Source organism: Neoarius graeffei, chromosome 23 (genome assembly GCF_027579695.1).
Source record: "Neoarius graeffei isolate fNeoGra1 chromosome 23, fNeoGra1.pri, whole genome shotgun sequence".
NCBI classification, from domain to species: domain Eukaryota; kingdom Metazoa; phylum Chordata; class Actinopteri; order Siluriformes; family Ariidae; genus Neoarius; species Neoarius graeffei.
The window spans coordinates 56,090,082-56,117,407 of NC_083591.1; the positions used below are offsets into that span (position 1 = coordinate 56,090,082).

A 27,326-nucleotide genomic window follows, 5' to 3' on the forward strand; every position below is an offset into this window, starting at 1 on the left:
TGAGTCCGGGCCACATGGAGAAGACCTTTATCAGCAGATCTGAGGGACCGAGGTGCAGGGAGTGGTTTCAGAAGATCTGAGATGTAAATAGCTTGACCATGCAGCGCCTTGTAGATTATTAGTAGGACTTTAAATTGGATCCTAAAACTAATGGGGAGCCAGTGTAAAGAAGCCAGGACAGGGGTAATGTGCTCTCTCTTCTTGGTACCTGTCAGCAGTCTAGCAGCTGCATTTTGCACCAACTGTAAACGCATTAATTGAGGCCAAGTTTACATTAGACCGTATCTGTCTCGTTTTCTTCGCGGATGCACTGTCCGTTTACATTAAAACGCTTGGAAACGCCGGGAAATGGGAATCCGCCAGGGTCCACGTATTCAATCCAGATCGTGTCTGGTCCGGTGCTGTGTAAACATTGAGAATACGCGGATACGCTGTGCTGAGCTCTAGCTGGCGTCGTCATTGGACAACGTCACTGTGACATCCACCTTCCTAATTCGCTGGCGTTGGTCATGTGACGCGACTGCTGAAAAACGGCGCGGACTTCCGCCTTGTATCACCTTTCATTAAAGAGTATAAAAGTATGAAAATACTGCAAATACTGATGCAAATACTGCCCATTGTGTAGTTATGATTGTCTTTAGGCTTGCCATCCTTCCACTTGCAAGTGGTAAGTGACGCGCATGCCCGACATGCACTGAGATCACACACACAGCGGCTCAGTCCCGAATCACTGCTCGTGCACTTCACTCGCGCGCTCTGTGAGCTGCGCAGGGCCGGAGTGCGCACCCTCCAGAGGGCACTCGCTGTTCAGGGCAGAGTGATTTGGAGCGCAGGATGCCTGCGGAGCCGAGCATATCCGTGTATTGGCGTTGCTGTGTGCACGCGAATCGTGTATTGGTGTTGCTGTGTGCACACTAATCGTTTTAAAAACGCTAATCTGATGATCCGCTGATATGGTCTAATGTAAACCCCACCTGAGACTGTGGGAGACCAAGATAGAGGGAATTGCAGTAATCTAGCCAGGATGTAATAAAGGCATGGATGACTTTTTCTAGGTTTTCAAAGGATAAAGAAAGTTTGAGACGGGAGATCATTCTCAGCTGGAAGAAGCTATTCTTAATAACCACTAATCTGCTTTTTAAAGCAGAGTTCTGAATCAAGAGTGACACCTAGGTTTTTAGCATATGACTTAACATATGGAGAGAGATGAGCAAGCTTGTCAGCTGCTGAGGATCTAGATTTGGGAGGACCAAAAATGATAACCTCAGTTTTGTCATTATTTAGCTGGAGGAAGTTGTTGGTCATCCAGCACTTAATGTCCTCAAGACAATCCAATAGTGGCTGTATGGAATCCTTAGATTTAAAGGGGAGGTACAGTTATGTATCATCTGCATAGAAGTGAAAGGATAAATCATACTTTCTAATAATGTTACCTAGGGGGAGCATATACAAACAGAAAAGTACTGGACCCAAAATAGAGCCCTACGGGACCCCATAGGAGACTGGGGCTGAGGAAGAGGAGAAATGACCGAGAGATACGGAAAACGTTCTGTGTTTTAAATAGGATCTGAACCAAAGCAATCCTGTCCCATTAATGCCTACCAGTGGCGATCCTAGAGTGATTTACTCCCCGGGCGAAACCCCCTGCTGGCGCCGCCCCCCCGTCTTGGTTTTTTTTTTATTGGGGACCACTTTTTTTTTTGGGGACCGTTTTTTTTTTTGTTGCGCCCGCGCTCATGCCCCCCCCCCCCCCCCCCCCGCGTTGGGCTCTGTATTAGCCAACAGAATGTTAACCTTAGGTCGGAGGTCGATGATCGACTTTGTAGTCGTTTCATCTGATCTCCGGCCCTATGTCTTGGACACTCGGGTGGAGGGGCTGAGCTGTCAACTGATCACCACCTGGTGGTGAGTTGGATCCGCTGGCGGAGGAGGAAGTTGGACAGACCTGGCAGGCCCAAACGTATGGTGAGGGTCTGCTGGGAACGTCTGGCCGAGCACTCTGTTGGGGAGGTCTTTAACTCCCACCTCCGGGAGAGCTTTTCCCAGCTTCCGAGGGAGGCGGGGGACATTGAGTCTGAGTGGACCATGTTCTCTACCTCCATTGTGGATGCAGCTGTTCGGAGCTGTGGCCGCAAGGTCTCCGGTGCCTGTCGTGGCGGCAATCCCCGAACCCGGTGGTGGACACCGGAAGTAAGGGATGCCGTCAAGCTGAAGAAGGAATCCTATCGGGCCATGTTGACCTCCGGGACTCCTGAGGCAGCCGACGGGTATCGGCAGGCCAGGCGTGCTGCAGCTCGGGCAGTTGCGGAGGCAAAAACTCGGAACTGGGAGGAGTTCGGGGAGGCCATGGAGAAGGACTATCGGTCGGCCTCGAAGAAATTCTGGCAAACCGTCCGGCGCCTCAGGAGGGGGAAGCAGTACTCTGCCAACACTGTTTACAGTGCGGGTGGGGAGCTGTTGACCTCGACTGGGGACATTGTCGGGCGGTAGAAGGAATACTTTGAGGATCTCCTCAATCCCACCATCATGTCTTCCACTGAGGAGACTGAGGCTGATGACTCAGAGGTGGACTCGTCCATTACCCAAGCCGAAGTCACTGAGGTGGTTTGCAAGCTCCTCGGTGGCAAGGCACCGGGGGTGGATGAGATCCGCCCTGAGTATCTCAAGTCTCTGGATGTTGTGGGGCTGTCTTGGTTGACACGCCTCTGCAACATCGCGTGGCGGTCGGGGACAGTGCCTCTGGAGTGGCAGACTGGGGTGGTGGTCCCTCTTTTTAAGAAAGGGGACCGGAGAGTGTGCTCCAATTATAGGGGAATCACACTTCTCAGCCTCCCAGGGAAAGTTTACTCCAGGGTACTGGAGAGGAGAATTCGACCAATAGTCGAACCTCGGATCCAGGAGGAACAATGCGGTTTTCGTCCTGGTCGCGGAACACTGGACCAGCTCTATACCCTTCATAGGGTGCTCGAGGGTTCCTGGGAGTTTGCCCAACCAGTCCACATGTGCTTTGTGGATCTGGAGAAGGCATTCGACCATGTCCCCCGTGGTATTCTGTGGGGGGTGCTTCGGGAGTATGGGGTTCGGGGCTCTTTGCTAAGGGCTGTCCGGTCCCTGTACGAACGGAGCAGGAGTCTGGTTCGCATTGCCGGCAGTAAGTCAGACCTGTTCCCAGTGCATGTTGGACTCCGGCAGGGCTGCCCTTTGTCACCGGTTCTGTTCATAATTTTTATGGACAGAATTTCTAGGCGCAGCCAGGGGCCGGAAGGAATCCTGTTTGGGAACCACAGGATTTCATCTCTGCTTTTTGCGGATGATGTTGTCCTGTTGGCTTCTTCAAACCAGGACCTTCAGCATGCACTGGGGCGGTTTGCAGTCGAGTGTGAAGCGGCTGGGATGAGAATCAGCACCTCCAAGTCAGAGGCCATGGTTCTCGACCGGAAAAGGGTGGCTTGCCCTCTCCAGGTTGGTGGAGAAGTCCTGCCTCAAGTGGAGGAGTTTAAGTATCTCGGGATCTTGTTCACGAGTGAGGGAAGGATGGAGCGTGAGATCGGCAGGCGGATCGGTGCAGCCTCCGCAGTGATGTGGTCGCTTTACCGGTCCGTCGTGGTGAAGAAGGAGCTGAACCAAAAGGCGAAGCTCTCAATTTACCGGTCGATCTACGTTCCGACTCTCACCTATGGTCATGAGCTTTGGGTAATGACAGAAAGAACAAGATCGCGGATACAAGCGGCTGAAATGAGTTTCCTTCGCAGGGTGGCTGGGCGCTCCCTTAGAGATAGGGTGAGAAGCACAGTCACTCAGGAGGAGCTCGGAGTAGAGCCGCTGCTCCTCCACATCGAGAGGAACCAGCTGATGTGGCTCGGGCATCTTTTTCGGATGCCTCCTGGACGCCTCCCTGGGGAGGTGTTCCAGGCATGTCCCCCCGGGAGGAGGCCCCGGGGAAGACCCAGGACACGCTGGAGGGACTATGTCTCTGGGCTGGCCTGGGAACGCCTCGGTGTTCTTCCCGAGGAGCTGGCCGAGGTGTCTGGGGAAAGGGAAGTTTGGGCTTCCATGCTTAGACTGCTGCCTCCACGACCCGGTCCCGGATAAGCGGAAGAAGACGAGACGAGACGAGATGAGACGAGATGTTAACAGCTTTACATGGTCGTTTAAACATTTCTCGTCGTGTGTTGTACGTTGCGGACACGGCCCGTTATAAATTTGCTGTTACCAGAATGGCAATGATCAAGTCGTAATGTATTACTTAAGACTCTGTGTAATGTCATAGTAGTGTAGTACTATGGTAGTAAAGTCTTTTTGATGACTAGTACAACGTTCCGCTGGCGGGATTGTGCATATTATGGGGCTACGACAAGTTAGGCACACACACTGATGACGTCACCTGCGCAACTTTGGTATTGGGCTTCCCCATCCAAAATGTTCACACACACACCCCCCCCCCCCTGCCCGTCTTGTTTTTTTTTTTTCGGGGTTTTTTTTGGGGGACCTTTTTTTTTTGGGACCGTTTTTTTTTTTTCACACCCGTGCTCGTGCCGCCCCCCCCCACGATGCCGCCCTGGGTGGCTGCCTGGTTGGACCGCCCCCAGGACCGCCCCTGATGCCTACCCACTCCTCAAGACGAGAAAGGAGGATGCCATGGTCCACAGTATCAAAGGCCGCACTAAGGTCCAATAGGACCAAGATTGCATTCTCGCCTGAGTCTAGAGTGAGCAGTAGATCATTAGTCACTTTGAGCAGAGCTGTTTCAGTACTGTGGAGTGCTCTAAAACCTGACTGGAATGGCTCTAGAATGTTGTGCTCAGACAGGAAGGGAAGCAGCTGGGACAGCACAACTTTCTCCAGCACCTTGGAAATGAAAGGGAGCTTAGAGATAGGGCAGTAATTACTCAAGCATTTACCATCCAGGTTATGCTTTTTAAGCAGGGGTTGTACAACCGCATGCTTAAAACACACAGGAACAACACCAGATGACAGACACGAGTTAATAATTACCTGTATGGAGGGACCAACTACATCAAAAGCTTCTTTAATAATACAAGAGGGGACAAAATCACCAGGAGAGGAGGTTGGTTTCATGCGTAGGACTAAGTCCTTCAAATCTGCAAGGGGAATATTATGAAATTGACTGAAACTAGGTATAGGGCCAGGGGAGACATAAAGGGGGGTTGGCGGTGGGAGGGGGAACTGAGCTCTGATAGTCTCAATCTTGTCAATGAAAAATTCTAAGAATTTCTCACAAGCATCAGTATTGGTGATAGGAGCTGGTGAGAGTGCTGGGTTTGTGATTGAGTTTATAGTGTTAAACAGAATTTTAGGTCTGTTGGAATGCTGATTAATAATATCAGAGAAATACTTAGCTCTGGCAGCTTTAGCAGCTGCCTGAAAGAATTTTAGTGAAAATTTAAAGATTTCGAAAGAGATAGTGAGACCATCTTTCCTCCATTTTCTTTCAGCTCTCCGGCAGGCCTGCCTAAGAGAGCGGGTAGCTTCACCTAATCTGACCTGAGATTTGAAATGTGGTCGTCTATAACTAAGAGGAGCCACTAAATCGAAAATAGATGTGCAGGAGGAATGAAATAAAGCAATCAGTTCATCTGGGCAAGATGAGGCAGATGCAGCTGTAGACAAAGTCGTAGCAACAGCCTTACTGAGAAAACAGTCTGAGAACTGAGCTGTAGTGAGTGAGTTTATGCGTCTAGAGTAGTGACCAAAAGCTCTGACGGTCTGCACAGAATTGGGAAGGATTGTGTTGAATAGGATAGGTGTGTGGTCAGAGAAAGTAGCCTCCTCAATAATAATGTTATCTACAGTGAAACCATATGACAAAATGAGGTCAAGGGTGTGGCCCAGTGTATAGGTGGGTTGATCTATGTGTTGAGTGAAGCCAAAAGAGTCCAATACATCACAGAATTCCCTTACTAAGGGTTTGTCTGGGCAGCAAACATGAATATTAAAATCACCCAATATTAATAACCGGTCATGCACTGACACATAATAAGAAAGAAAGCCTGAGAATTCAGCAATAAAATCTTTATCTGGCTTTGGGGGTCTGTATATCAATACACACACCAACGGGTTAGTTTTAGATTCCACTGTTATGCACTGAAGTTCAAAAGTAGAAAATGTCTCTACAGGAAGCGACTGTATCTTGAAGACATTTTTGTAAACAAGAGCTACTCCGCCTCCTCTTCCAATGCGCCTTGGAGTGCTAATGAAGGAACAATTTGTAGGGCACAGTTCGCCAAAGGCAGAAGACTCACCAACTCCAGCAGCGATCCGGTCTCAGTTAGGAACGGTAAGTCCAGATCATGACGGGAGAAAAAGTCTCATCTCATTATCTGTAGCCGCTTTATCCTGTTCTACAGGGTCGCAGGCAAGCTGGAGCCTATCCCAGCTGACTACGGGCGAAAGGCGGGGTACACCCTGGACAAGTCGCCAGGTCATCACAGGGCTGACACATAGACACAGACAACCATTCACACTCACATTCACACCTACGCTCAATTTAGAGTCACCAGTTAACCTAACCTGCATGTCTTTGGACTGTGGGGGAAACCGGAGCACCCGGAGGAAACCCATGCGGACACGGGGAGAACATGCAAACTCCACACAGAAAGGCCCTTGCCGGCCACGGGGCTCGAACCCGGACGTTCTTGCTGTGAGGCGACAGCGCTAACCACTATACCACCGTGCCGCCTGGAGAAAAAGTCATTAAGTATAAAAGTTTTGTTCACCACCGACCTGCTGTTGACTAGCGCCATCCTAGCCACAGAATGAGCCACATCCTGAAGACAACGAGAGTATTCCAACTTACGAAATTGGAAATTTTTAGTTCACTTTAGCTTCTGCAAACGCGCAACTCTACTAAAAGATTGACAAACGAGGCTCAATGTCCCCAACATTGAAACCTGAAAGCTTTAGAATCTCTAACAGACCTTTACTTTTTAACAGGACTGTTTTGGGATTTTGCTGAGTTTACTTTCAACTGTCTGATTTTTTTCAAAGTAATGAACTGTGTAGGCAGGAAAATCACCGCGTTTTCTAAATGCACTCCTGAAAATTACTCATTAACTAGGGGAATTAAATTTGATATTTTTGACATGTTAATCATTAATGTACATGAAAGAAAAAGACTTAAAAGTTATAACTTGTTTTAGTGAAAATAAGTGTTAAAATGCACTAGAATGCAGGGTTTTGCGTGTTATGTTATTAAAATATTTTCGGGGGACGTTCCCCCCGTTGCCCAGCCCCACCCCCCCACCCCATATTTCAGGGTTTTTTCTTTGCTTCACTTTCATCTCTACTTTAAGTGCTTTAAGTGTGTGTGTGTGTGTAAACACACAGAAAAGACCACCAGGACTGCTGCAACCACACTATACACATGCTAAGAAATGTCTAAAAATATTCACGATTGTGCAGAAACACTCGTCTCTCTCAGCTTTACAGAAAAGCACGGAATAAATGAAACTCCTCCTCCACTGTAATATGATCTGGAGTTTATCTTAACCTCAGGAGATCTCAGGAGACCCCTAAAAAGTCATGTCCTTACATACAGACGCTGGGATTTTAAATGTTACACTCCTGGTTGCTATCTATGACGAGTTCCTGTGCTCCTCGTGTCCACATACCACAAAAAAAAGAACATGGTGTGAACGAGTGTGTGAATGTGTTTGTGTATCCAGGATAAATTCCCTCTTCACGCCCCAGCATTCCTGGGATAGACTCCGGATCCACAACAACCCTGACCGTGATAATGTGCTTACTCAGAACAAATTAATGAATGAAATGTCAACAGTTTTTTTTTTTATCCATTTATTATTACTATTATGTCACATAGAGCATCCGCTGTACAGGTATCTATGAATGAGATGTTACTATAGAAACAATCACGTATTTAACAGTTATTCCACGAGGCGCGTAGCACCAAGTTGGCTAGAATCCATGTATGACTAGATTGAGTGGAATAACTGTTTTATTCTATCCACATTCACTGGATTTTGAGAAACAGAGCATTTTTATTTTTATTTTTTGCAAATTCAAGAAATAAAAACTTTATACAAAATGTCTGACAAAATCATTTCTGCTTAGAATGTAAACAAACCGACGAAATGACAGGAGCAATTTGTGAAAAATGTAATAATAATAATTCTTGAAAAAAATTAAAAAGATACGTTCTTACCATCAAATACTTTTATTCCATATTTTGTTCCTTTTTTGCATTTTTTTGTGGTTTTGTTTTCAAGTAGAGTTTTTATTTCATCCTTGGTTGGTTCAGTAACACGCTCCGACATTTTGTTTTTCTCTACTCACGGTATATGAGCTGATATCCTAGTATCTGATGAGAGTAGCCAATCAGAGCGTGTATCCAGTGAATGTGGAGAGAATAATAGCTGATAGTCAAATAGTTGGAGAGGTATCATTAATTAAGTCAGTAACTAGTTAGCTGGATAGATAGATAGATAGATAGATAGATAGATAGATAGATAGATAGATAGATAGATAGATAGATAGATAGATAGATAGATAGATAGATAGATTTACTTTATTGATCCCAAGCTGGGAAATTGCTATGTTATAGCAGCAAGTTATCAGACATGCAAAAAAAAAAAAAAAACAACGCTGTACAAAATAAAGTAGATTGAAAATAAAAATTCCAGAACAAGCCGACTATACAATATAAAGATAAAAATGTAATGATAAAATATATATCTCTGTGTACGTGCTTTGTACAGGTGAATGTGCATTAATACGAAAAAGAAAAATTGAGCTGAATGCATATAAAAACTGTACAAAAGTGGCAGTATTGAAAAGAAGATGAATGAAGGAATGAAGAAATGAAAATAAATATGTAAAGTCTAAAGGTGCAAAGTGACAGGAGGACCAGGAGCAGGGATATAAACAGAATCATTCTATCTACATTCACCGGATATGAGTAATCGCGCGCTCTGATTGGCTAGTCTACTACTAGGTTATCAGCTCATATACCGTGAGTAGAGAAAAACAAAATGGTGGAGCGTGTTACTGAACCAACCGAGAACAAAATTAAAAACTCTACTCAAAAACAAACCCCCCCAAAAATACAAAAAAAGCAACAAAATATGGAATGAAAGTATTTGATGGTAAGAACATATCTTTTTTTAATTCAAGTATTATTATTATTAATATTATCACATTTTTCACAAATTGTTCCTGTCATTTCGCCGGTTTGTTCACATTCTAAGCGGAAATTATTTTGTTGGACATTTTGTATAAAGTTTTTATTTATCGAATTTGCAAAAAATAAAAATGCTCTGTTTCTCAAAATCCAGTGAATGTGGAGAGAATAAAGCAGTTATTCCACTCAATCTAGTCGTGCACGGATTATAGACAACTCAGTGCTACGCGCCTCGTCGGCTGTCAGCTCACGTACACCTCGATTTCATGGAATAACTATGAAATATCTATCTCTCTATCTATCTATCTATCTATCTATCTATCTATCTATCTATCTATCTATCTATCTATATACACATTAGAGTTCAGAGTTCTCTCTGTCAATACTGTACAATTTAAAAAATTAAGATGAATCAATATAAAATTGTGCAAAATAAAATTTTGTGCATTTATGCAGTGCTGCATTTAGGGAAGAGGATAGCTTAGCTAATGATGCAATCAAACTGGAAAAAAAAGACAAATAAATCCTAGTCTTGGTGTCCTATGATCAGTTTTGGTACATGTTTATAAAATTTAACATAATCTCCTGACTTGTTGACCCAGGGACAATATAATTTATTCTGAATCGCTGAAATGAAAACAAATTCAGATGAATTTGTACAAAAACTGTTTTCATGACCACCACAAGATAACCATGTTCCCGAACACCAATGCCACATCCTTGAACATTTTTCAACAATAAGCAAGGACATCTGTCCATTTAGTTTTCCCTCCAACAAACCGTTTCTAAAGTTTTGGCACCCCCCAATAAAAATGCAGAGTATGTTGATTAATAAAAGATTAATCAACAAGTGAAGGCATATAATAAGGACTATTTTGTTCTGATAATCAGTTAAACACAAAAAATATTGTGTATTGTGTTGGATTGAGAAATGTATACATTGATTCATATTGCTTCAAATACAATCACAATTTAGAATCAACTTGCAACAAACATATGAGCCTTTTCTAAAATTATGGCAATTGTAATAGTGATTTTAGATACATAAAAACCAACATAGCATTCATTTTCAACCCCAGTCCCATAATATTATTCCAATTCTGAATTGTTCACATGATGTTTAAGGTTAAAAGGAATAAATCAATGACAAATCATTTCATTTATGATTAATAGATGAGCCAGAATGATTAATAACTTCCCAACCTTACCCCTTCTGCCTTTCCATGCCAGAACGCAATCCAGCCAAGGAGGAGGATCAGCAGCGTCCCTGTTGCTCTCATCCTTCACAGTATTTTTATTGCTTTTATTTTAAAAAATATACATCATTAGTTTCTCTTATAGATCACTTTTAGATCTCCTTTTAGCTGGAGATACTGGCAGCACAGATTTGAGGCTGCTGCAGATAATAAAAGTGCTTTGGGACTGGGACAACCCACTCTTCATAAACAGGCCCACATTACTGAGTGACCAGAGCCATGTCGGATCAACAAGAGAGGAATTTCAGCACTTGTGATGATTACTGGCTCGTGTGTGGCTTGATTAGATGATAAGCAGGACCTCAGGAGGGAGAAACAAAACACAGAGGTATGTAAAGGTATATAAGGGAAGATTTTTCTTGAACACGAAATTTAAATAAAAAGAAAAAATTGTCAGCTGACCTTGAAAGGAGACTCGACAAGACAAAAAGTTGTGTTATAAATCACTGAATGATATTCAGTGGCTTTTTGCAGTAATAATTAAACCCTTGATTAAACATTAAGCCTGTTGTTCAAATTCATGTCCGATCTGAGCAGAAGCTGGAAACTTAAAGCAGCATCAAGAGTAAAAGGACTCTGATCTTTTAAGCCAAAGCAATGAGGCTGCTAATCTGCAGGACCACAAGGCATCTTCTCGTTATCTGGTAAGTGACACGCTCATTTATGATTTCTTAAGTATATATATATATATATATTTTTTTTTTAAACAACAACATATAAGTAGCATAAAACTGAGTACTGAAATGAAGCAAGTGTCAGGAAATAAGGTTCTATACAGGCAAACAGTCTTTAAAAGAAAAAAATCCATGATAAAACACATCAAAGATGTTGATATCGTGATTGTAATGATAATGTTGGTTGGTGGTTGGTGTTGTGTGTCGCCCAAATGTTCCTAGCGCTGGGATAACACTCAGGTGTTGCTGTTAGAACCTAAAAACAAACGAGTGAGAGCATCTTTTCCTACTTTACACTTTTCAACATCATATTAATGAGAAATCCGTGCAGACATTGACGCAAACGCTGGACTCCCAGAATGCAATGCAATGCAGACTCTGTTTGACTAGTTAGTGACCTGTCGTGATGGCGAGGGCGTTGACTGTGGTATTAGCATCAACGTTGAAGGCCTGGAAGCTGATCTGTTTGAGAAGCGTGTCCAGATGAGGAGGCAAGACAGCTGGACAATCTAAAATACTAAAGCGCTGCTGCATCACTCTTTCTCTTGGGTAGAGATGATGGCTAAATGATGGAATTTACTTCAGAAGTTGGTGCTGGGAATAACTTTATAATCAAGTTGGCTGCACAACAAGTTGGAAAACTGAGGTTAGCCATTGTTAGCAATGCCAGTTTATAATAATGCATTATATATAGAAGATATTACACGGTTATGCAAAGATATAAACTTTATCTTCGAGTGAGTTACGCGAACAAGTGAAAATATTTTCAACACAAGAAGATAAACTTCATATTTTCGCCCCACCGTGTAATGTTCTTTATATTATCTGGACACATCCACACATGCAAGTTAATCAAAGTTAATTTTGAACCGGTTTGCCATTTTGACAATGCGCAAACAAAATGTCAGTGGGAAAACACTGGGAGTGACGTCATCAGAGTGAAGTATCAGGAATTATTATCCATACAGGACACTTTTTCGATGGAATAAAAACGTGTTCTATTCTCTTCTAGTGGGTTTCATTCATTTGGTTTCATAGCATGCAATATTGTTAGAATATCGCTTATCCTACATGTATTACGTCACTCTGTTCGATGGAGAATGAGTGTTGAATATGGTTTACGATATTGCATGGTTGTCAAGGCAACATGACGTTACACGTCGGAGATGTAAAACTTGCATGCTAATGAGTGACTGTGACAATTTGTAAACAAACATGGCCACCAAGTTTGCTTCGTTAAATATGGAAGATTTTGGGAGAATTTTGGCTGCCAGGTCGCTCCGTTGTGTGTAGCTGTTGATGTTGATTTTAAAAGTAACTCAGTAAATTACACAGGGAAGTGAATACTTAAGTCTGAGTGAAAAATACTGTGGTGAGTGTGCAGCATGGAAGAAGAGTCTGGAGATGGAAATCTTAGTTTCTCAGTCTTTAGCCTGTGCCACTGGCTCTTGGTAGCACTGGCTTGACTGCATTAGTGTTGGCCTTTGCTAACACTTTTGATGAATGCTACACTGGCTGGAAGGTAACTGGACTGCTGCGCTAACAGCACCAAGTTGTGGGTAAGATAGTGTTGGCCTTCACTAATGCTACTACTCAATGCTACACCAGTTGGAAGATAACTGGACTGCCGTGCTAATAGCACCGAGTCTTTGGTAAGCTATAGCATTGGCCTTCGAGAATGTGCAGAATTCTTCTCTGAAAGAGACGTCATCTGGATGGGAGCATATGTTGCTCTAGAACCTGGATATACCTTTCAGCATTGATGGTGTCTTTCCAGATGTGCAAGCTGCCCATGCCACATGCACTAATGCAACCCCATACCATCAGAGATGCAGGCTTCTGAACTGAGTGCTGATAACAACTTGGGTCGTCCTTCTCCTCTTTAGTCCGAATGACACGGCGTCCCTGATTTCCATAAAGAACTTCAAATTTTGATTCGTCTGACCACAGAACAGTTTTCCACTTTGCCACAGTCCATTTTAAATGAGCCTTGGCCCAGAGAAGACGTCTGCGTTTCTGGATCGTGTTTAGATGCGGCTTCTTCTTTGAACTATAGAGTTTTAGCTGGCAACGGCGGATGGCAAGGTGAATTGTGTTCACAGATAATGTTCTCTGGAAATATTCCCAAGCCCATTTTGTGATTTCCAATACAGAAGCATGCCTGTATGTGATGCAGTGCCGTCTAAGGGCCCGAAGATCACGGGCACCCAGTATGGTTTTCCGGCCTTGACCCTTACGCACAGAGATTCTTCCAGATTCTCTGAATCTTTTGATGATATTATGCACTGTAGATGATGATATGTTCAAACTCTTTGCAATTTTACACTGTTGAACTCCTTTCTGATATTGCTCCACTATTTGTCGGCGCAGAATTAGGGGGATTGGTGATCCTCTTCCCGTCTTTACTTCTGAGAGCCGCTGCCACTCCAAGATGCTCTTTTTATACCCAGTCATGTTAATGATCTATTGCCAATTGACCTACTGAGTTGCAATTTGGTCCTCCAGCTGTTCCTTTTTTGTACCTTTAACTTTTCCAGCCTCTTATTGCCCCTGTCCCAACTTTTTTGAGATGTGTTGCTGTCATGAAATTTCAAATGAGCCAATATTTGGCATGAAATTTCAAAATGTCTCACTTTCGACATTTGATATGTTGTCTATGTTCTATTGTGAATACAATATCAGTTTTTGAGATTTGTAAATTATTGCATTCCGTTTTTATTTACAATTTGTACTTTGTCCCAACTTTTTTGGAATCGGGGTTGTATTTAAATATGTCACTCAGATCCGTGATGTATTTCATATGAAAAATGCGAGTTTTTCAACACAAGAAGAAAAACTTCAAATCTTCAAGCCAGTGTGTGATTTTCTTTTTATTATATTGACACATTCACAAACAAAAAGTTCCCAAATTTATCAAATCAATCAATGAAATCAGTGCTAATCAATGAAATATTTACTGTTGATCTGCTAAACAGCCATCTTGGATTTTGAGGTCAGGGTTGGTGAGGTTATTTCGAACTGTCCAACATGCAAATCCCGACTTCCCAGTTGAAATGGAATCCCACTGCATCACTATCTGTATCTCGAGTGGCACTGTGGATAATGAAGGAAACTGGGAACTAAAGTGAAAATCAAAGGTGTCCATGAAAGATGTTTAATGTACAGAAAATAAATTCAGAATTTCATTACAAGTTAAATCTTGGACATCCAAAGTTAAATTCAAAGATCTCACAATAGTTGTAAAGATTAATACCCAAATCATTGAGGGTGGATTTTTCCTTTAAGGTCTACAAGATGGAAGTGGAAGTGTGGCTACATGGATAGATTTCATCCAAACATGCATCGGACTGAGCTTGTGTTAAACAGCAGAAAGGGAAAAGGAAATAAACGAGTGTTTTATTTGCTGCTGCAGGTGGATCGTACTGGTGCATCTTACTGAACGGCACACTGATGCAGTAAGTGATAATGAGTGTATAATTATAACCTCTGAAGGTCACTGTGCACTTTTATGGGAACACCACCCATACATTGGCTTGTTCATGCATTTAAAATTTTCTTTTTAAAATAAAACTTCAGACTCCTGTTCTTCACTGAGAGGAAGTGAGCCAATATGGTCTCCTGCTCTTGTAGGTCATGCACCTCAAGCTTCAATGAGTTGTACGTTCTGAGATGGTTTTCTGCTCACCATGTTTGTACAGAGTAGTTATTTGAGTCATCATAGGGTTCTTGTCAGGTTTTGAATGTACTATATGTTAGTATTTTTGTTTTAATGACGTTATTGTAAATAATAAATAGAAAATCTAAATTTCTAAAATCTACACCCTCAGAAATATAGTACATGTAAGTGAATTGAAAAAAAAAGGTTAGAAACTACTTTATGTTAAAGCTAGACCGCCTTTCAGATTTTTCAAGTGTAGGTCATAAAAAGAATTTTCCCAACACCCAATTATTTTTGTTTAGTGGACTGAAAGCTACTGAATTCAAAATCACAGACTTCCAATTTTATTAGTTTTTTTTAAATAAAACAATTAATGAATTTATCTCCACGTGGCCCTAAATTCTCCGCTATTTTTTCCTGCTTCACCATGACCCAATTCAAGATACTACATCATGCATCACGTGGTGGGCTTTCCCCGTTCACGCAAGGCATTGTGGGATACAAATTTAAAACAGGAGAGAAAAATGGAGGACGTGAGTGTACGAATGAAATGTGAAAGAGCGACTACAGTAATGGAAAGCGAGAAGAAAAGACGTTATGTTATATACGAAGGAAAGGAAACGCAGGACCAAACTAATAAATATGGGCGCTCAGCGAGCACCTCGGTGTGATCAGCTGTTCGTTTAGCGACAGAATGATGGAACTGTCAGTGCACGCTCAAAGGGAAACCTGTAGATGGCAGTAATGCAACACTGTGGATGCCAGCTGCCGTAAAACCCAAAAGAAGAAGAAGAAGGTAAACCTGCGCATGCGCACACGGACTTCCTCTGTCTGCTTGACTGCGCCAAGCGAGCGATTTCATGCACATTATTTGCTTTAATCCCCTCAAATTAAATAACTTCCCAGCCACAGAATGGCCTGATATTTTGAGATATTACAGAAATAAACATATATCACAATCACCACATTTCAGACGGAACTAAATTTCACCGGTTTTATGAAATTGAAAAGCAGTCTAGCTTTAATATTCACATCAAGCATCTGAATAGGAGAAAAAAGAAACCTCAGTGATTTCAGTGACATGGTTGTTGGTGTCAGATCTTGACTGGTGTGAGTGTTTCAGAACCTGCTGATCTCCTTTACGCATCACAGTCTCTATTGTGAGTTTACACAGAATAGTGAGGGGGAAAAAAACAAGCGAGTGGCAGTGAGTGGCAGTTCTCCGGGCGGAAACTCCTTGACTCATCAGAGACTGGTTCGAGCTGACAGGTAAAGCAAATAACCACTCTTTACAACCGTGGTGAACAGAAAAGCATCTCAGCATGCACAGCTCATCGAGTATGACCTGCAACAGCAGAAGATCTCATCAGGTTTCCAATAACGTCACGGCTGTGAGCTGAGAAAAAGATGGTAAGTTTGTGGTAGTGCACTTTGACTTGAGTGTACATTCTGAGAAAATACAGGCAGCTGACATCACCATGAAGAAACACCTGTACACATAGAGAAAAAGATATTTACACAGTGCCTCTGATTTCTCCTGAAAAATAACCAGAATCTCAGTTTATTAATATCATAATTCAAGCATGCACTTTTTTCATTTCCTGTCAAGAAAACTCATTAGAGTCCCTTGCATTTGTTTATTTGAATTATTTATTAATAAAACATGTGTGCTGTGCCTGCCTTGACCCCTGAGTGCATGATATGAAAAGTGAAAGCATTTTGGTCTTGTCAGCAGCTGTGTGGGTTTCACCGTTCTCAGAACAAAATTTCAAATATCTGTTCAACAATGTTGAAAATGCTACTCATGTTTATAAAAAAAAACAGACTCAGGAATGAATCAGGACTGGCAGTGAGGCTGCGCTTGTTATCTCACTGAGATATTCCCACCACAGCTGGAAGGCCATTTGTCACTTTCCCACCATCTTTAGTGCTTTTAGAACCAGGGGAAAGGCTAAAACACGGTTCAACTTAGAAAGATAGAATTTACCGACTACACCAGAGCCACTGCTAATAATAGTACATTGTCATTTCTGTGCTGAAAAATGATTCAATTTAGTGACATGAAAATGATTAAGTTGTGTCGTGTGAGTTGTGTCGTGTGTTTTGTGTTTCTCACCTCACTTCCTGTATTTTTGTTCAGGGTAAAGTGTTGGAGCCATGTAATGGCAGGAACTGCTCTACGTGCACATGCCAACCTGCCAAAGGTGCCCGGGTATGAACTGTCTTCAGATATAAATCTTCTTTTTCATTCTATCTTACAGCGCCCTTATTACAGTTTAAGAAACAGCGTAACCACAATGTTAATAATGTGTAAATAAAGAGTAGTTACAATGTAGTTAATATAGAATTAGCTATAATTATAGCACATTGTTACATGTCTGTAATTCCACAACTTCAGTCGTATTTAACTTCATACAGTTCAAAACCAGTAGGTTTTACTGTGATAAATAACAGTAATCTTTAAAAAATGTTTGGAAAAAATAGTGCAAGCCACTGAAAAGAAAGCAAAGAGGCCTAGAAAAGCCTCTTAGTAGTAGTACTAATGTTAGAAGGAATACTAGTAATAATTCTAAAAGCAGCAGCAGCAGCAGTAGTAGAAGTAATGTTAAAAGTAATAGTAGTAATGTTAGAAGTGGTGGTGGTGGTAATGTTAGAAGTAATAGTAGTAGTAGTAGTAGTAGTAGTAGTAGTAGTAGTAGTAATGTTACAAGTAGTAGTGGTGGTGGTGGTAATGTTAGAAGTAATAGTAGTAGTAGTAGTAGTAGTAGTAGTAGTAGTAGTAGTAGTAATGTTATAAGTAGTAGTAGTAGTAGTACTAGTACTAGTAGTAGTAGTAATAGTATTTGAAGTGATAGTAGTAGCAGTAGTAGTAATGTTAGAAGTGATAGTAGTAGTAGTAGTGGTGGTGGTGGTGGGGGTAATGTTAGAAGTAATAGTAGCAATAATGTTAGAAGTAGTAGCAGCAGTAGTAGTAGTAGCAATGTTAGAAGTGATAGTAGTAGTAGTAGTAGTAGTAGTAGTAGTAGTAGTAGTAGTGTTAGAAGTAATAGTAGTAGCAGTAGCAGTAGTAGTAATGTTAGAAGTGATAGTAGTAGTGGTGATGGTGGTGGGGGTAATGTTAGAAGTAATAGTAGTAGTAATGTTAGAAGTAGTAGCAGCAGTAGTAGCAATGTTAGAAGTGATAGTAGTATCTGTAGTAGTAATGTTAGAAGTGATAGTAGTAGTAGTAGTAGTAGTAGTAGTAGTAGTAATGTTAGAAGTAATAGTAGTAGCAGTAGTAGTAATATTAGAAGTGATGGTAGTATCTGCAGTAGTAGTATTCGAAGTGGTAGTAGTAGTAGTAGTAGTAGTAGTAGCAGCAGTAGTAGTAGTAATGTTAGAAGTAATAGTAGTAGCAGTAGTAATAATATTAGAAGTGATAGTAGTAGCAGTAGCAGTAGTAGTAATATTAGAAGTGGTAGTATCTGTAGTAGTAGTAGTAGTAGTAGTAGTAGTAATGTTAGAAGTAATAGTAGTAGCAGTAGCAGTAGTAGTAATATTAGAAGTGGTAGTATCTGTAGTAGTAGTAGTAATGTTAGAAGTAATAGTAGTAGCAGTAGCAGTAGTAGTAATATTAGAAGTGATAGTAGTAGTACTGGTGGTGGGGGTAATGTTAGAAGTAATAGTAGTACTAATGTTAGAAGTAGTAGCGGCAGTAGTAGTAGTAGTAGTAGTAGTAGTAATGTTAGAAGTGATAGAAGTAGTAGTAGTAGTATTCGAAGTAATAGTAGTAGCAGTAGCAGTAGTAGTAATATTAGAAGTGATAGTAGTAGTGGTGGTGGTGGTGGTGGTGGGGGTAATGTTAGAAGTAATAGTAGTAGTAATGTTGGAAGTAGTAGCAGCAGCAGTAGCAATGTTAGAAGTGATAGTAGTATCTGTAGTAGTAATGTTAGAAGTGATAGTAGTAGTAGTAGTAGTAGTAGTAGTAGTAGTAGTAGTAGTATTCGAAGCAGTAGCAGTAATATTAATATTAGAAGTGATAGTAGTATCTGTAGTAGTAGTATTTGAAGTAATAATAGTAGTAGTAGTAGTAGTAGTAGTAGTATTAGTAATTTTAGAAGTAATAGTAGTAGCAGTAGTAATAATATTAGAAGTGATAGTAGTAGCAGTAGCAGTAGTAGTAATATTAGAAGTGATAGTAGTGTCTGTAGTAGTAGTAGTAGTAGTAGTAGTAATGTTAGAAGTGATAGCAGTAGCAGTAGCAGTAATATTAGAAGTGATAGTAGTAGTAGTGGTGGTGGTAGTGTGGGGGTAATGTTAGAAGTAATAGTAGTACTAATGTTAGAAGTAGTAGTGGCAGTATACTACTACTAACATTAGTAGTAGTAGCAATGTTAGAAGTGATAGTAGTAGCAGCAGTAGTAATGTTAGAAGTAATAGTAGTAGCAGTAGTAGTAATATTAGAAGTGATAGTAGCAGTGGTGGTGGTGGTGGTGGTGGTGGGGGGGGTGGGGGTAATGTTAGAAGTAATAGTAGTAGTAATGTTAGAAGTAGTGCTGGCAGCAGTAGCAATGTTAGAAGTGATAGTAGTATCTGTAGTAGTAATGTTAGAAGTGATAGTAATAGTAGTAGTAGTAGTAGTATTCGAAGCAGTAGCAGTAGTAGTAATATTAGAAGTGATAGTAGTATCTGTAGTAGTAGTATTCGAAGTAATGGTAGTAGTAGTAGTAGTAGTAGTAGTAATGTTAGAAGTAATAGTAGTAGCAGTAGTAGTAATATTAGAAGTGATAGTAGTATCCGTAGTAGTAGTAGTAGTAATAGTAGTAGTAGTGGTGGTGGTAGTGTGGGGGTAATGTTAGAAGTAATAGTAGTACTAATGTTAGAAGTAGTAGTGGCAGTAGTAGTAGTAGCAATGTTAGAAGTGATAGTAGTAGCAGCAGTAGTAATGTTAGAAGTGATAGTAGTAGTAGTAGTAGTAGTAGTCGTAATGTTAGAAGTGATAGTAGTAGCAGTAGTAGTAATGTTAGAAGTGATAGTAGTAGTAGTAGTAGTAGCAGTAGTAGTAATGTTAGAAGTGATAGTATAGTAGCAGCAGTAGTAATGTTAGAAGTGATAGCAGTAGTAGTAGTAGTAGTAGTAGTAGTCGTAATGTTAGAAGTGATAGTAGTAGCAGTAGTAGTAATGTTCGAAGTGATAGTAGTAGTAGTAGTAGTAGCAGTAGTAGTAATTGTAGAAGTGATAGTAGTAGTAGTGGTAGTAGTAGTAGTAGTAGCAGTAGTAGTAATGTTAGAAGTGATAGTAGTAGCAGCAGTAGTAATGTTAGAAGTGATAGCAGTAGTAGTAGTAGTAGTAGTAGTAGTCGTAATGTTAGAAGTGATAGTAGTAGCAGTAGTAGTAATGTTAGAAGTGATAGTAGTAGTAGTAGTAGTAGCAGTAGTAGTAATGTTAGAAGTGATAGTATAGTAGCAGCAGTAGTAATGTTAGAAGTGATAGCAGTAGTAGTAGTAGTAGTAGTAGTAGTCGTAATGTTAGAAGTGATAGTAGTAGCAGTAGTAGTAATGTTCGAAGTGATAGTAGTAGTAGTAGTAGTAGCAGTAGTAGTAATGTTAGAAGTGATAGTAGTAGTAGTGGTAGTAGTAGTAGTAGTAGCAGTAGTAGTAATGTTAGAAGTGATAGTAGTAGCAGCAGTAGTAATGTTAGAAGTGATAGCAGTAGTAGTAGTAGTAGTAGTAGTAGTCGTAATGTTAGAAGTGATAGTAGTAGCAGTAGTAGTAATGTTAGAAGTGATAGTAGTAGTAGTAGTAGTAGTAGTAGCAGTAGTAGTAATGTTAGAAGTGATAGTAATAGTAGTAGCAGTAGTAGTAATATTAGAAGTGATAGTAGTATCTGTAGTAGTAGTATTCGAAGTAGTAGTAGTAATGTTAGAAGTAATAGTAGTAGTAGTAGTAGTAGTGTTAGAAGCAGTAGCAGCAGCAGTAGTAGAAATGTTAGAAGTGATAGTAGTAGTAATGTTAGAAGTAATTTTATTATTATGAGTAGTAGTAGTCGTAGTGGTGTTAGAAGTAGTAGCAGTAGCAGCAGCAGTAGTAGAAATGCTAGAAGTGATGGTAGTATTCGAAGTAATAGTCGTAGTGGTAGTAGCAGTAGTAATCTCATCTCATTATCTGTAGCCGCTTTATCCTGTTCTACAGGGTCGCAGGCAAGCTGGAGCCTATCCCAGCTGACTACGGGCGAAAGGCGGGGTTCACCCTGGACAAGTCGCCAGGTCATCACAGGGCTGACACATAGACACAGACAACCATTCACACTCACATTCACACCTACGCTCAATTTAGAGTCACCAGTTAACCTAACCTGCATGTCTTTGGACTGTGGGGGAAACCGGAGCACCCGGAGGAAACCCACGCGGACACGGGGAGAACATGCAAACTCTGCACAGAAAGGCCCTCGCCGGCCACGGGGCTCAAACCCAGAACCTTCTTGCTGTGAGGCGACAGTGCTAACCACTACACCACCGTGCCGCCCAGTAGTAATGTTAGAAGTAATATTAGTAATAGTGGTAGTAGTCATAGTAATGTTTGAAGTAATAGTAGTAGTAGTGTTAAAGGTAGTAGTAGTCATAATAATGTTTGAAGTAATAGTAATAGTAGTAGTAGTAGAAGAAGAAGAAGAAGAAGAAGAAGCAGAAGAAGAACTCTTTATTTATCACATGCACACTGAGGCACAGTGAGATTAATCTTCTGCATTTAACCCATCTGAAGCAGTGAACACACGCATGCACACCCAGAGCAGTGGGCAGCCATACTACAGTGCCTGGGGAGCAGTCAGGGGTTAGGTACCTTGCTCAAGGGCACTTCAGCCCAAAGCATGTTAACCTAACTGCATGTCTTTGGACTGTGGGGGAAACTGGAGCACCCGGAGGAAACCCACACAGACACGGGGAGAACATGCAAACTCCGCACAGAAAGGCCCTCGCTGGCCATGGGGCTCGAACCCAGAACCTTCTTGCTGTGAGGCGACAGTGCTAGTAGGAGTACTAATGTTTGAAGTAATATTAGTAGTAATAATAGTCATAATGTTAGAAGTAATCGTAGTAGTAATGTTAAAAATCATAGTAGTAGTAGTAGCAGCAATGTTAGAAGTAATATTAGTGGTAGTAGTTATAATAGAAGTAATATTATTATTAGTAACAGTAGTAGTAACACTACTAGTAGTGAAAATATAACAGCAGCAGCGATAATACTCATATTTGTAGGTTTTGTCACAGTAGTAGCAATCATGGTAGTAGTACTAGTAGCAGTAGTAATGTCATTGTAATAGTAAGTAAGGGGGTGGTAGTAGTAGTAATTGTGCCAGTAATAGAAGCAGTAGCATCAGTAGTAATAGTACTTGTTGTAGTTTTAATAGTAATACTATTATTAGTAGCACTATTAATGTATTATATTAATGTATATTAATAGTAGCACTATTAACTGCTATTAATGATAATAATAGTAGTGCTAGTATTTGTAATTTTCTGTCGTTGTAGTAGTAATCATGGTAGCATTACTACAGTAGTATTTGTAGTAATAGTCATGGTACTAGTAAATAAGTCAGAGTAGGAGTAGTAATAGTATGTGTGATTGTAGTACTAGTAATAGCAGTAGTAGTAGTGGAAAAATTACATGTGGCAGCAACAGCAGAAGTTGCAGCAGTAGTACTAGCATTAGGAGCACTAGTATTAATAGTAGTAATGGTGCAACTACTGCTACTGCTGTAATACTAGTCATAACAGTACTAGTAGTAGGAGTAGTAGTAATAGTAATGGCAATATTAGTAGTAGTAATTGTAGTACAGTAGTAATAGTAGAACTAGTATTAACAGTATATAGTAGTATGAGTAAAAGTACTACTAGCAGTAGTAGTATAGATGTGCTATACTAATCTGCAATACATAAAATGGACTAGTAGAGCAAAAATGTTAAGTGACCAGACTGGAGTCTGTTCCTAGATCATCGCTCCTGAGTCTGGCTCGAGGTAAGATATAAGAACACTGATTTGCCCTCTGATCTGTACAGGGGGCACCAGGGCAACTGGGTGAACAGGGGATTCAGGGTGAGTATGGCCCACACGGCCCACCGGGACCACAAGGTGAGAAGGGCAGACGAGGGGAGGAGGGGGAAGCAGGGCCTGATGGACCTCCAGGGGACAGGGTGAGACCAAAAGACAACTGTTAGGATAAAACAAACATCTATACTTTAAAACACACACTGTAAAAAATGTAACTTGCAAAATTGTTGAGTGAAAAAAGGATTCTAAGTTGAATTAACAAATTTCCCTTCTAATTGTTCAAGTAACTAAAAAAAAATAGTTGAGACGCCTTTCCTTCACCACAAGTTCATAGGACTTGGAAAATTAACCTCCTAGGGCTTAGTGGTCACATGCGTGGACAGCACTTTATGGAAATTCGGAACAAGAATCCACATATGTGGACATACTTTTTCTCTAAAAGTACATCTTATCAAAATATGATGCTTAGTTTTTATTCTAACCAGGTTCTAATAAGCCCAAATAGCAAAGAGAAATAAAAAATGCATGTAAAAAAAACAACTTGGGCCTTAGGAGGTTAAGTTAAGTGAACTTATATATTCAAGTGCTGATTGACGCCCCTTAACCGATGCCACTGCGCATGCGCACTTCACAAGTTCGAAAGTTTCAACGGTCGGGTGGAGTGAGAAGTCCGTGGAAACTGACACGAGACGTTGTATAGGAGTATAGACTAAGCTTTCCTCAACAGAGGCCAGGGAATTCCCTCCTTGTATGTCGGTATTTGTTTCTGTTTGTGTAATAATAGGCAAAGTGAAGTAGAACTTAAGTGTTGAGAGGTTTGTGTTAACTAAAAAATGTAATGCACACTAAATCACTGTAAAAAAAAAATAGTCAAGCCAACTTAAAAATGTAACACAACCTGCTGCCAAAGGATTTTGAGTAAACTCAACTTAGAACCATGATGTGCCAACTTGCTCTTCTAAGTTAATTGCCATTATTATTTCAATTTATTTCAACTAAACAATTTGTTGGACTGAACTTCTAAAGGCAAGTCAAGTCAACTCAACATAAAATACTCTTCTATGTGAACTTAAAAGAACATTTCAGGGTGTCGTGGCTCAGGTGCCATACCATAAATCCAGGGACCTGGGTTTGATTCTGACCTAAGGTCATTTCCCAATCCCTCTCTGTGTCTCTCCTGCTCATTTCCTGTCTCTACACTGTCCTATCTGGAAAAGGCCCCAAAAAAAAAGAATAATTTAGGATAACTTAATGTTTTTTGTGCCACCTTGCTTTTCCAAGTTAATTGGAATGATTATTTCAATTTATTTCAACATCACAATTTGAATGCACTCATCCCATTCTCATTATCTCTAGCCGCTTTATCCTGTTCTACAGGGTCGCAGGCAAGCTGGAGCCTATCCCAGCTGACTACGGGTGAAAGGCGGGGTACACCCTGGACAAGTCGCCAGGTCATCACAGGGCTGACACATAGACACAGACAACCATTCACACTCACATTCACACCTACGCTCAATTTAGAGTCACCAGTTAACCTAACCTGCATGTCTTTGGACTGTGGGGGAAACCGGAGCACCCGGAGGAAACCCACGCGGACACGGGGAGAACATGCAAACTCCACACAGAAAGGCCCTCGCCGGCCACGGGGCTCAAACCCGGACCTTCTTGCCGTGAGGCGACAGCGCTAACCACTACACCACCGTGCCGCCCTTGAATGCACTGAACTTGCTAAATAAAGTAAGGTCAACATAAAATACTCATCTGTGTCGACTTAAAAGAGCAAGTCAGCACAACTATTTGGCCCGGAGTTGAGTTTACTCAAAATCCTTTGGCAGCAGGTTGCGTTACATTTTTAAGTTGGCTTGACTAATTTTTTTTTACAGTGCATGAGCTTATTCGATAATGCCATTTTCTTTAAAATCATGATGATGGAACAAATGATTGGAATGAATGTGTGATGCTGAATTAAAGGGGCAGTTTGTAAGGTTTAAATGTTTCTAGATGTGTAATAATAATAATTCATTTTATTATTAATAAGCTACCATAGAAAATTGTGCTTCACAGTATTGCCCTGTAATGGATTTAATAAGTGTATAAGTTTTTGGCTTCTCTTTTGAGGTTTTTCTGGCCCAGAAATAAGCCCTGTCTCCAACCAAAGCACAGCCGCTCATCTCCCTCATCTCTCCTTTTGCACAAAATCCAATTCAAAATGCAAAGTGTGGTCAGCTGAGGCTTGTCAATAGTTTCATTGCAAAGCAAACAGCAAAGGGAATTAAAAGTTACATATGGCTGCTTTAACTTTTTTTTTTTTTTAAACAAGGGGATGACTGGTCTCCCAGGCTTTCCTGGAGCAAATGGTGTGGATGTAAGTACTCAAAAAGTACTTAACTATACTCATGAAATGGAATTAAACATCATTAGAACCATATCCGTGTTTGGCTAATTGGCTCCTTCTGGTGTTTGTGGTATAAAGGATAACCTCATGACTTATTTTAGAGCCTCATGCTCAGCATCCTGTGTTTTTTGTGCATATCAGGGCCATGTTGGTGATGGAGGTCTTCCAGGTCCACCAGGATCATGTGGCGCTAAAGGGTCTCCAGGGGGAAAAGGTGTCCCTGGGACACATGGGTTGGATGGAATACCTGGACGACATGTAAGTCTTTTATTTTCGTAATTTCTTTACTATATAGGAACAATTAATACGTAATTAAATATTTAATTTAAAACTCATGACATATATTTAAAACTGTGCCTGTTCTGCTTTCAGGGACCTAAAGGACAGAAAGGTGTGAAGGGGGAGCCGAGCTTCATCAATATATATCAGGTTTGTTTACTTCAAGCAAATTTACATCAACTCCACTCTGCCCAAATATCCAGTTTCCTTTGAAAATACATCACGCTGTGGAAGTAAAATGCGTTGGATTCCTCATTTGATAATTTCCGTTGTAAATCCATCACTGTTGCTAGTCAACCTAGAACGGTATTATGGCTAATTTGGACTGGAATCTCTCTGAGTTTCACTGAGATACCTTTTTTATTCAGAGTCATATGATAAATATGGCTCAATATAGTGTGTATCAATTAACTGTGGCTAATATTTATCATTGCTAACTTTCCAGCAAGGATCTCCAGGTCCACCTGGCCTTCCTGGAGTTCCTGTAAGTTGATTTTTATCCTGTCTTAGGGTGGTTACTTCATCATTATATTTTTTTAAAATTCATGTGTAATATAGTTTAAGAATTACAAAGACATGCATTACAATATATAGATATATAATTAACAGTTACTCCATGAGACACGTAGCACCGAGTAGTCTATAATCCATGTACGACGAGATTTCGTGGAATAACTGTTTTATTCTATCCACAGTCACTGGATTTTGAGAAACAGAGCATTTTTATTGGTTTTTTGTCAAATTTGATCAATAAAAACTTTATACAAAACATCCGACAAAATCATTTCCACTTAGAATGTAAACAAACCAGTGAAATGACAGGACCAATTTGTGAAAAATGCAATAATAATAATAATAATAATAATAATTCTGGAAAAAGGTTCTTACCATCAAATACTTTCATTCCATATTTTGTTGCTTTTTTTATTTTGGGGGGTTTTGTTTTCAAGTAGAGGTTTTATTTTGTCCTCAGTTGGTTCAGTAACACGCGCCGCCATTTTGTTTTCTTTACTCATGGAATATGAGCTGATATCCAAGTAGCAGAGTAGCCAATAAGAGTGTGCGATTGCTCATATCCAGTGAATGTGGACATTTCATTATTCTGTCACTTTACGATATACACTCACCGGCCACTTTAATTGGAACTTGTTGTTGATTCTAAGATCCCTGTTCTTGGCTGCAGGAGTGGAACCCAGTGTGTTCTTCTGTTTTCTGTTGCATGCTGAGATGCTTTTCTGCTCACCACGGTTGTAAAGAGTTATTATATGAGTTACTATATCCTTCCTGGCAAAAAAGCAGCTCGAACCACCTCAAATCTGTCCATTTTCCTCTGACCTCTCTTATCAACAGGGTGTTTGTTTCCACCCACAGAACAGTCACTCATTCACTCACTCACTGAGTGTTTTTTGTTTTTTGCACCACTCGGTCTGTGTAAACTCTAGAGACTGTTGTGTGTGAAAACCCCAGGAGATCAGCAGTTTCTGAAATACTCAAACCAAAAATATCTGGCTCAAACCAACACCCATACCACAGTGAAAGAAAGAAAGTCACACTTCACTGTGAGATCACAATTTTTCCCGTTCTGATGTTTGAACATTGTGAACATTAACCGAAGCTCTTGATTTGTATCTGCATGATTTTCAAGGGATCGGCTGATTAGAGAACTGCATCAAATAAAACAACAGGTGGATGTAGGGGTGTTCCTAATAAAGTGGACAGTTAGGGTTTTTTAATTATTATTTTTTTTTTTTAATTTTGCATTTCTTTTTTTCAAGGGATTACCCGGCATCCTTGGTGCACCAGGAACTCCAGGCTCATACGGTCCACAAGGCTTAAGAGTAAGAATAATCAAATTCAAATTTCCTATACTGTTAGATTTA

General features: G+C 40.7%; 2 protein-coding genes across 2 annotated transcripts in view; one reads left to right on the forward strand and one right to left on the reverse strand.

Annotated features, from left to right (window-relative positions):
- LOC132871329 (collagen alpha-5(IV) chain-like) overlaps positions 1-11,621 on the reverse strand; it is a 52,306-nt gene extending 40,685 nt beyond the window's left edge. Inside the window, exons 1-3 of the mRNA XM_060905440.1 lie at positions 11,486-11,621; positions 4,996-5,102; positions 4,609-4,848 (exon numbers count right to left, since the gene is read on the reverse strand). Of these exons, the coding sequence (XP_060761423.1) occupies positions 4,609-4,848; positions 4,996-5,102; positions 11,486-11,621 (483 nt within the window). The remainder of the gene's footprint in view (positions 1-4,608; positions 4,849-4,995; positions 5,103-11,485) is intronic.
- A 35-nt stretch (positions 11,622-11,656) lies between these two features.
- Positions 11,657-27,326, forward strand: part of LOC132871330 (collagen alpha-4(IV) chain-like) — a 43,029-nt gene continuing 27,359 nt past the window's right edge. Inside the window, exons 1-7 of the mRNA XM_060905441.1 lie at positions 11,657-11,733; positions 14,500-14,542; positions 16,886-16,957; positions 22,781-22,915; positions 25,093-25,137; positions 25,309-25,425; positions 25,540-25,596. Coding sequence (XP_060761424.1) covers positions 11,657-11,733; positions 14,500-14,542; positions 16,886-16,957; positions 22,781-22,915; positions 25,093-25,137; positions 25,309-25,425; positions 25,540-25,596 — 546 coding nt within the window. The remainder of the gene's footprint in view (positions 11,734-14,499; positions 14,543-16,885; positions 16,958-22,780; positions 22,916-25,092; positions 25,138-25,308; positions 25,426-25,539; positions 25,597-27,326) is intronic.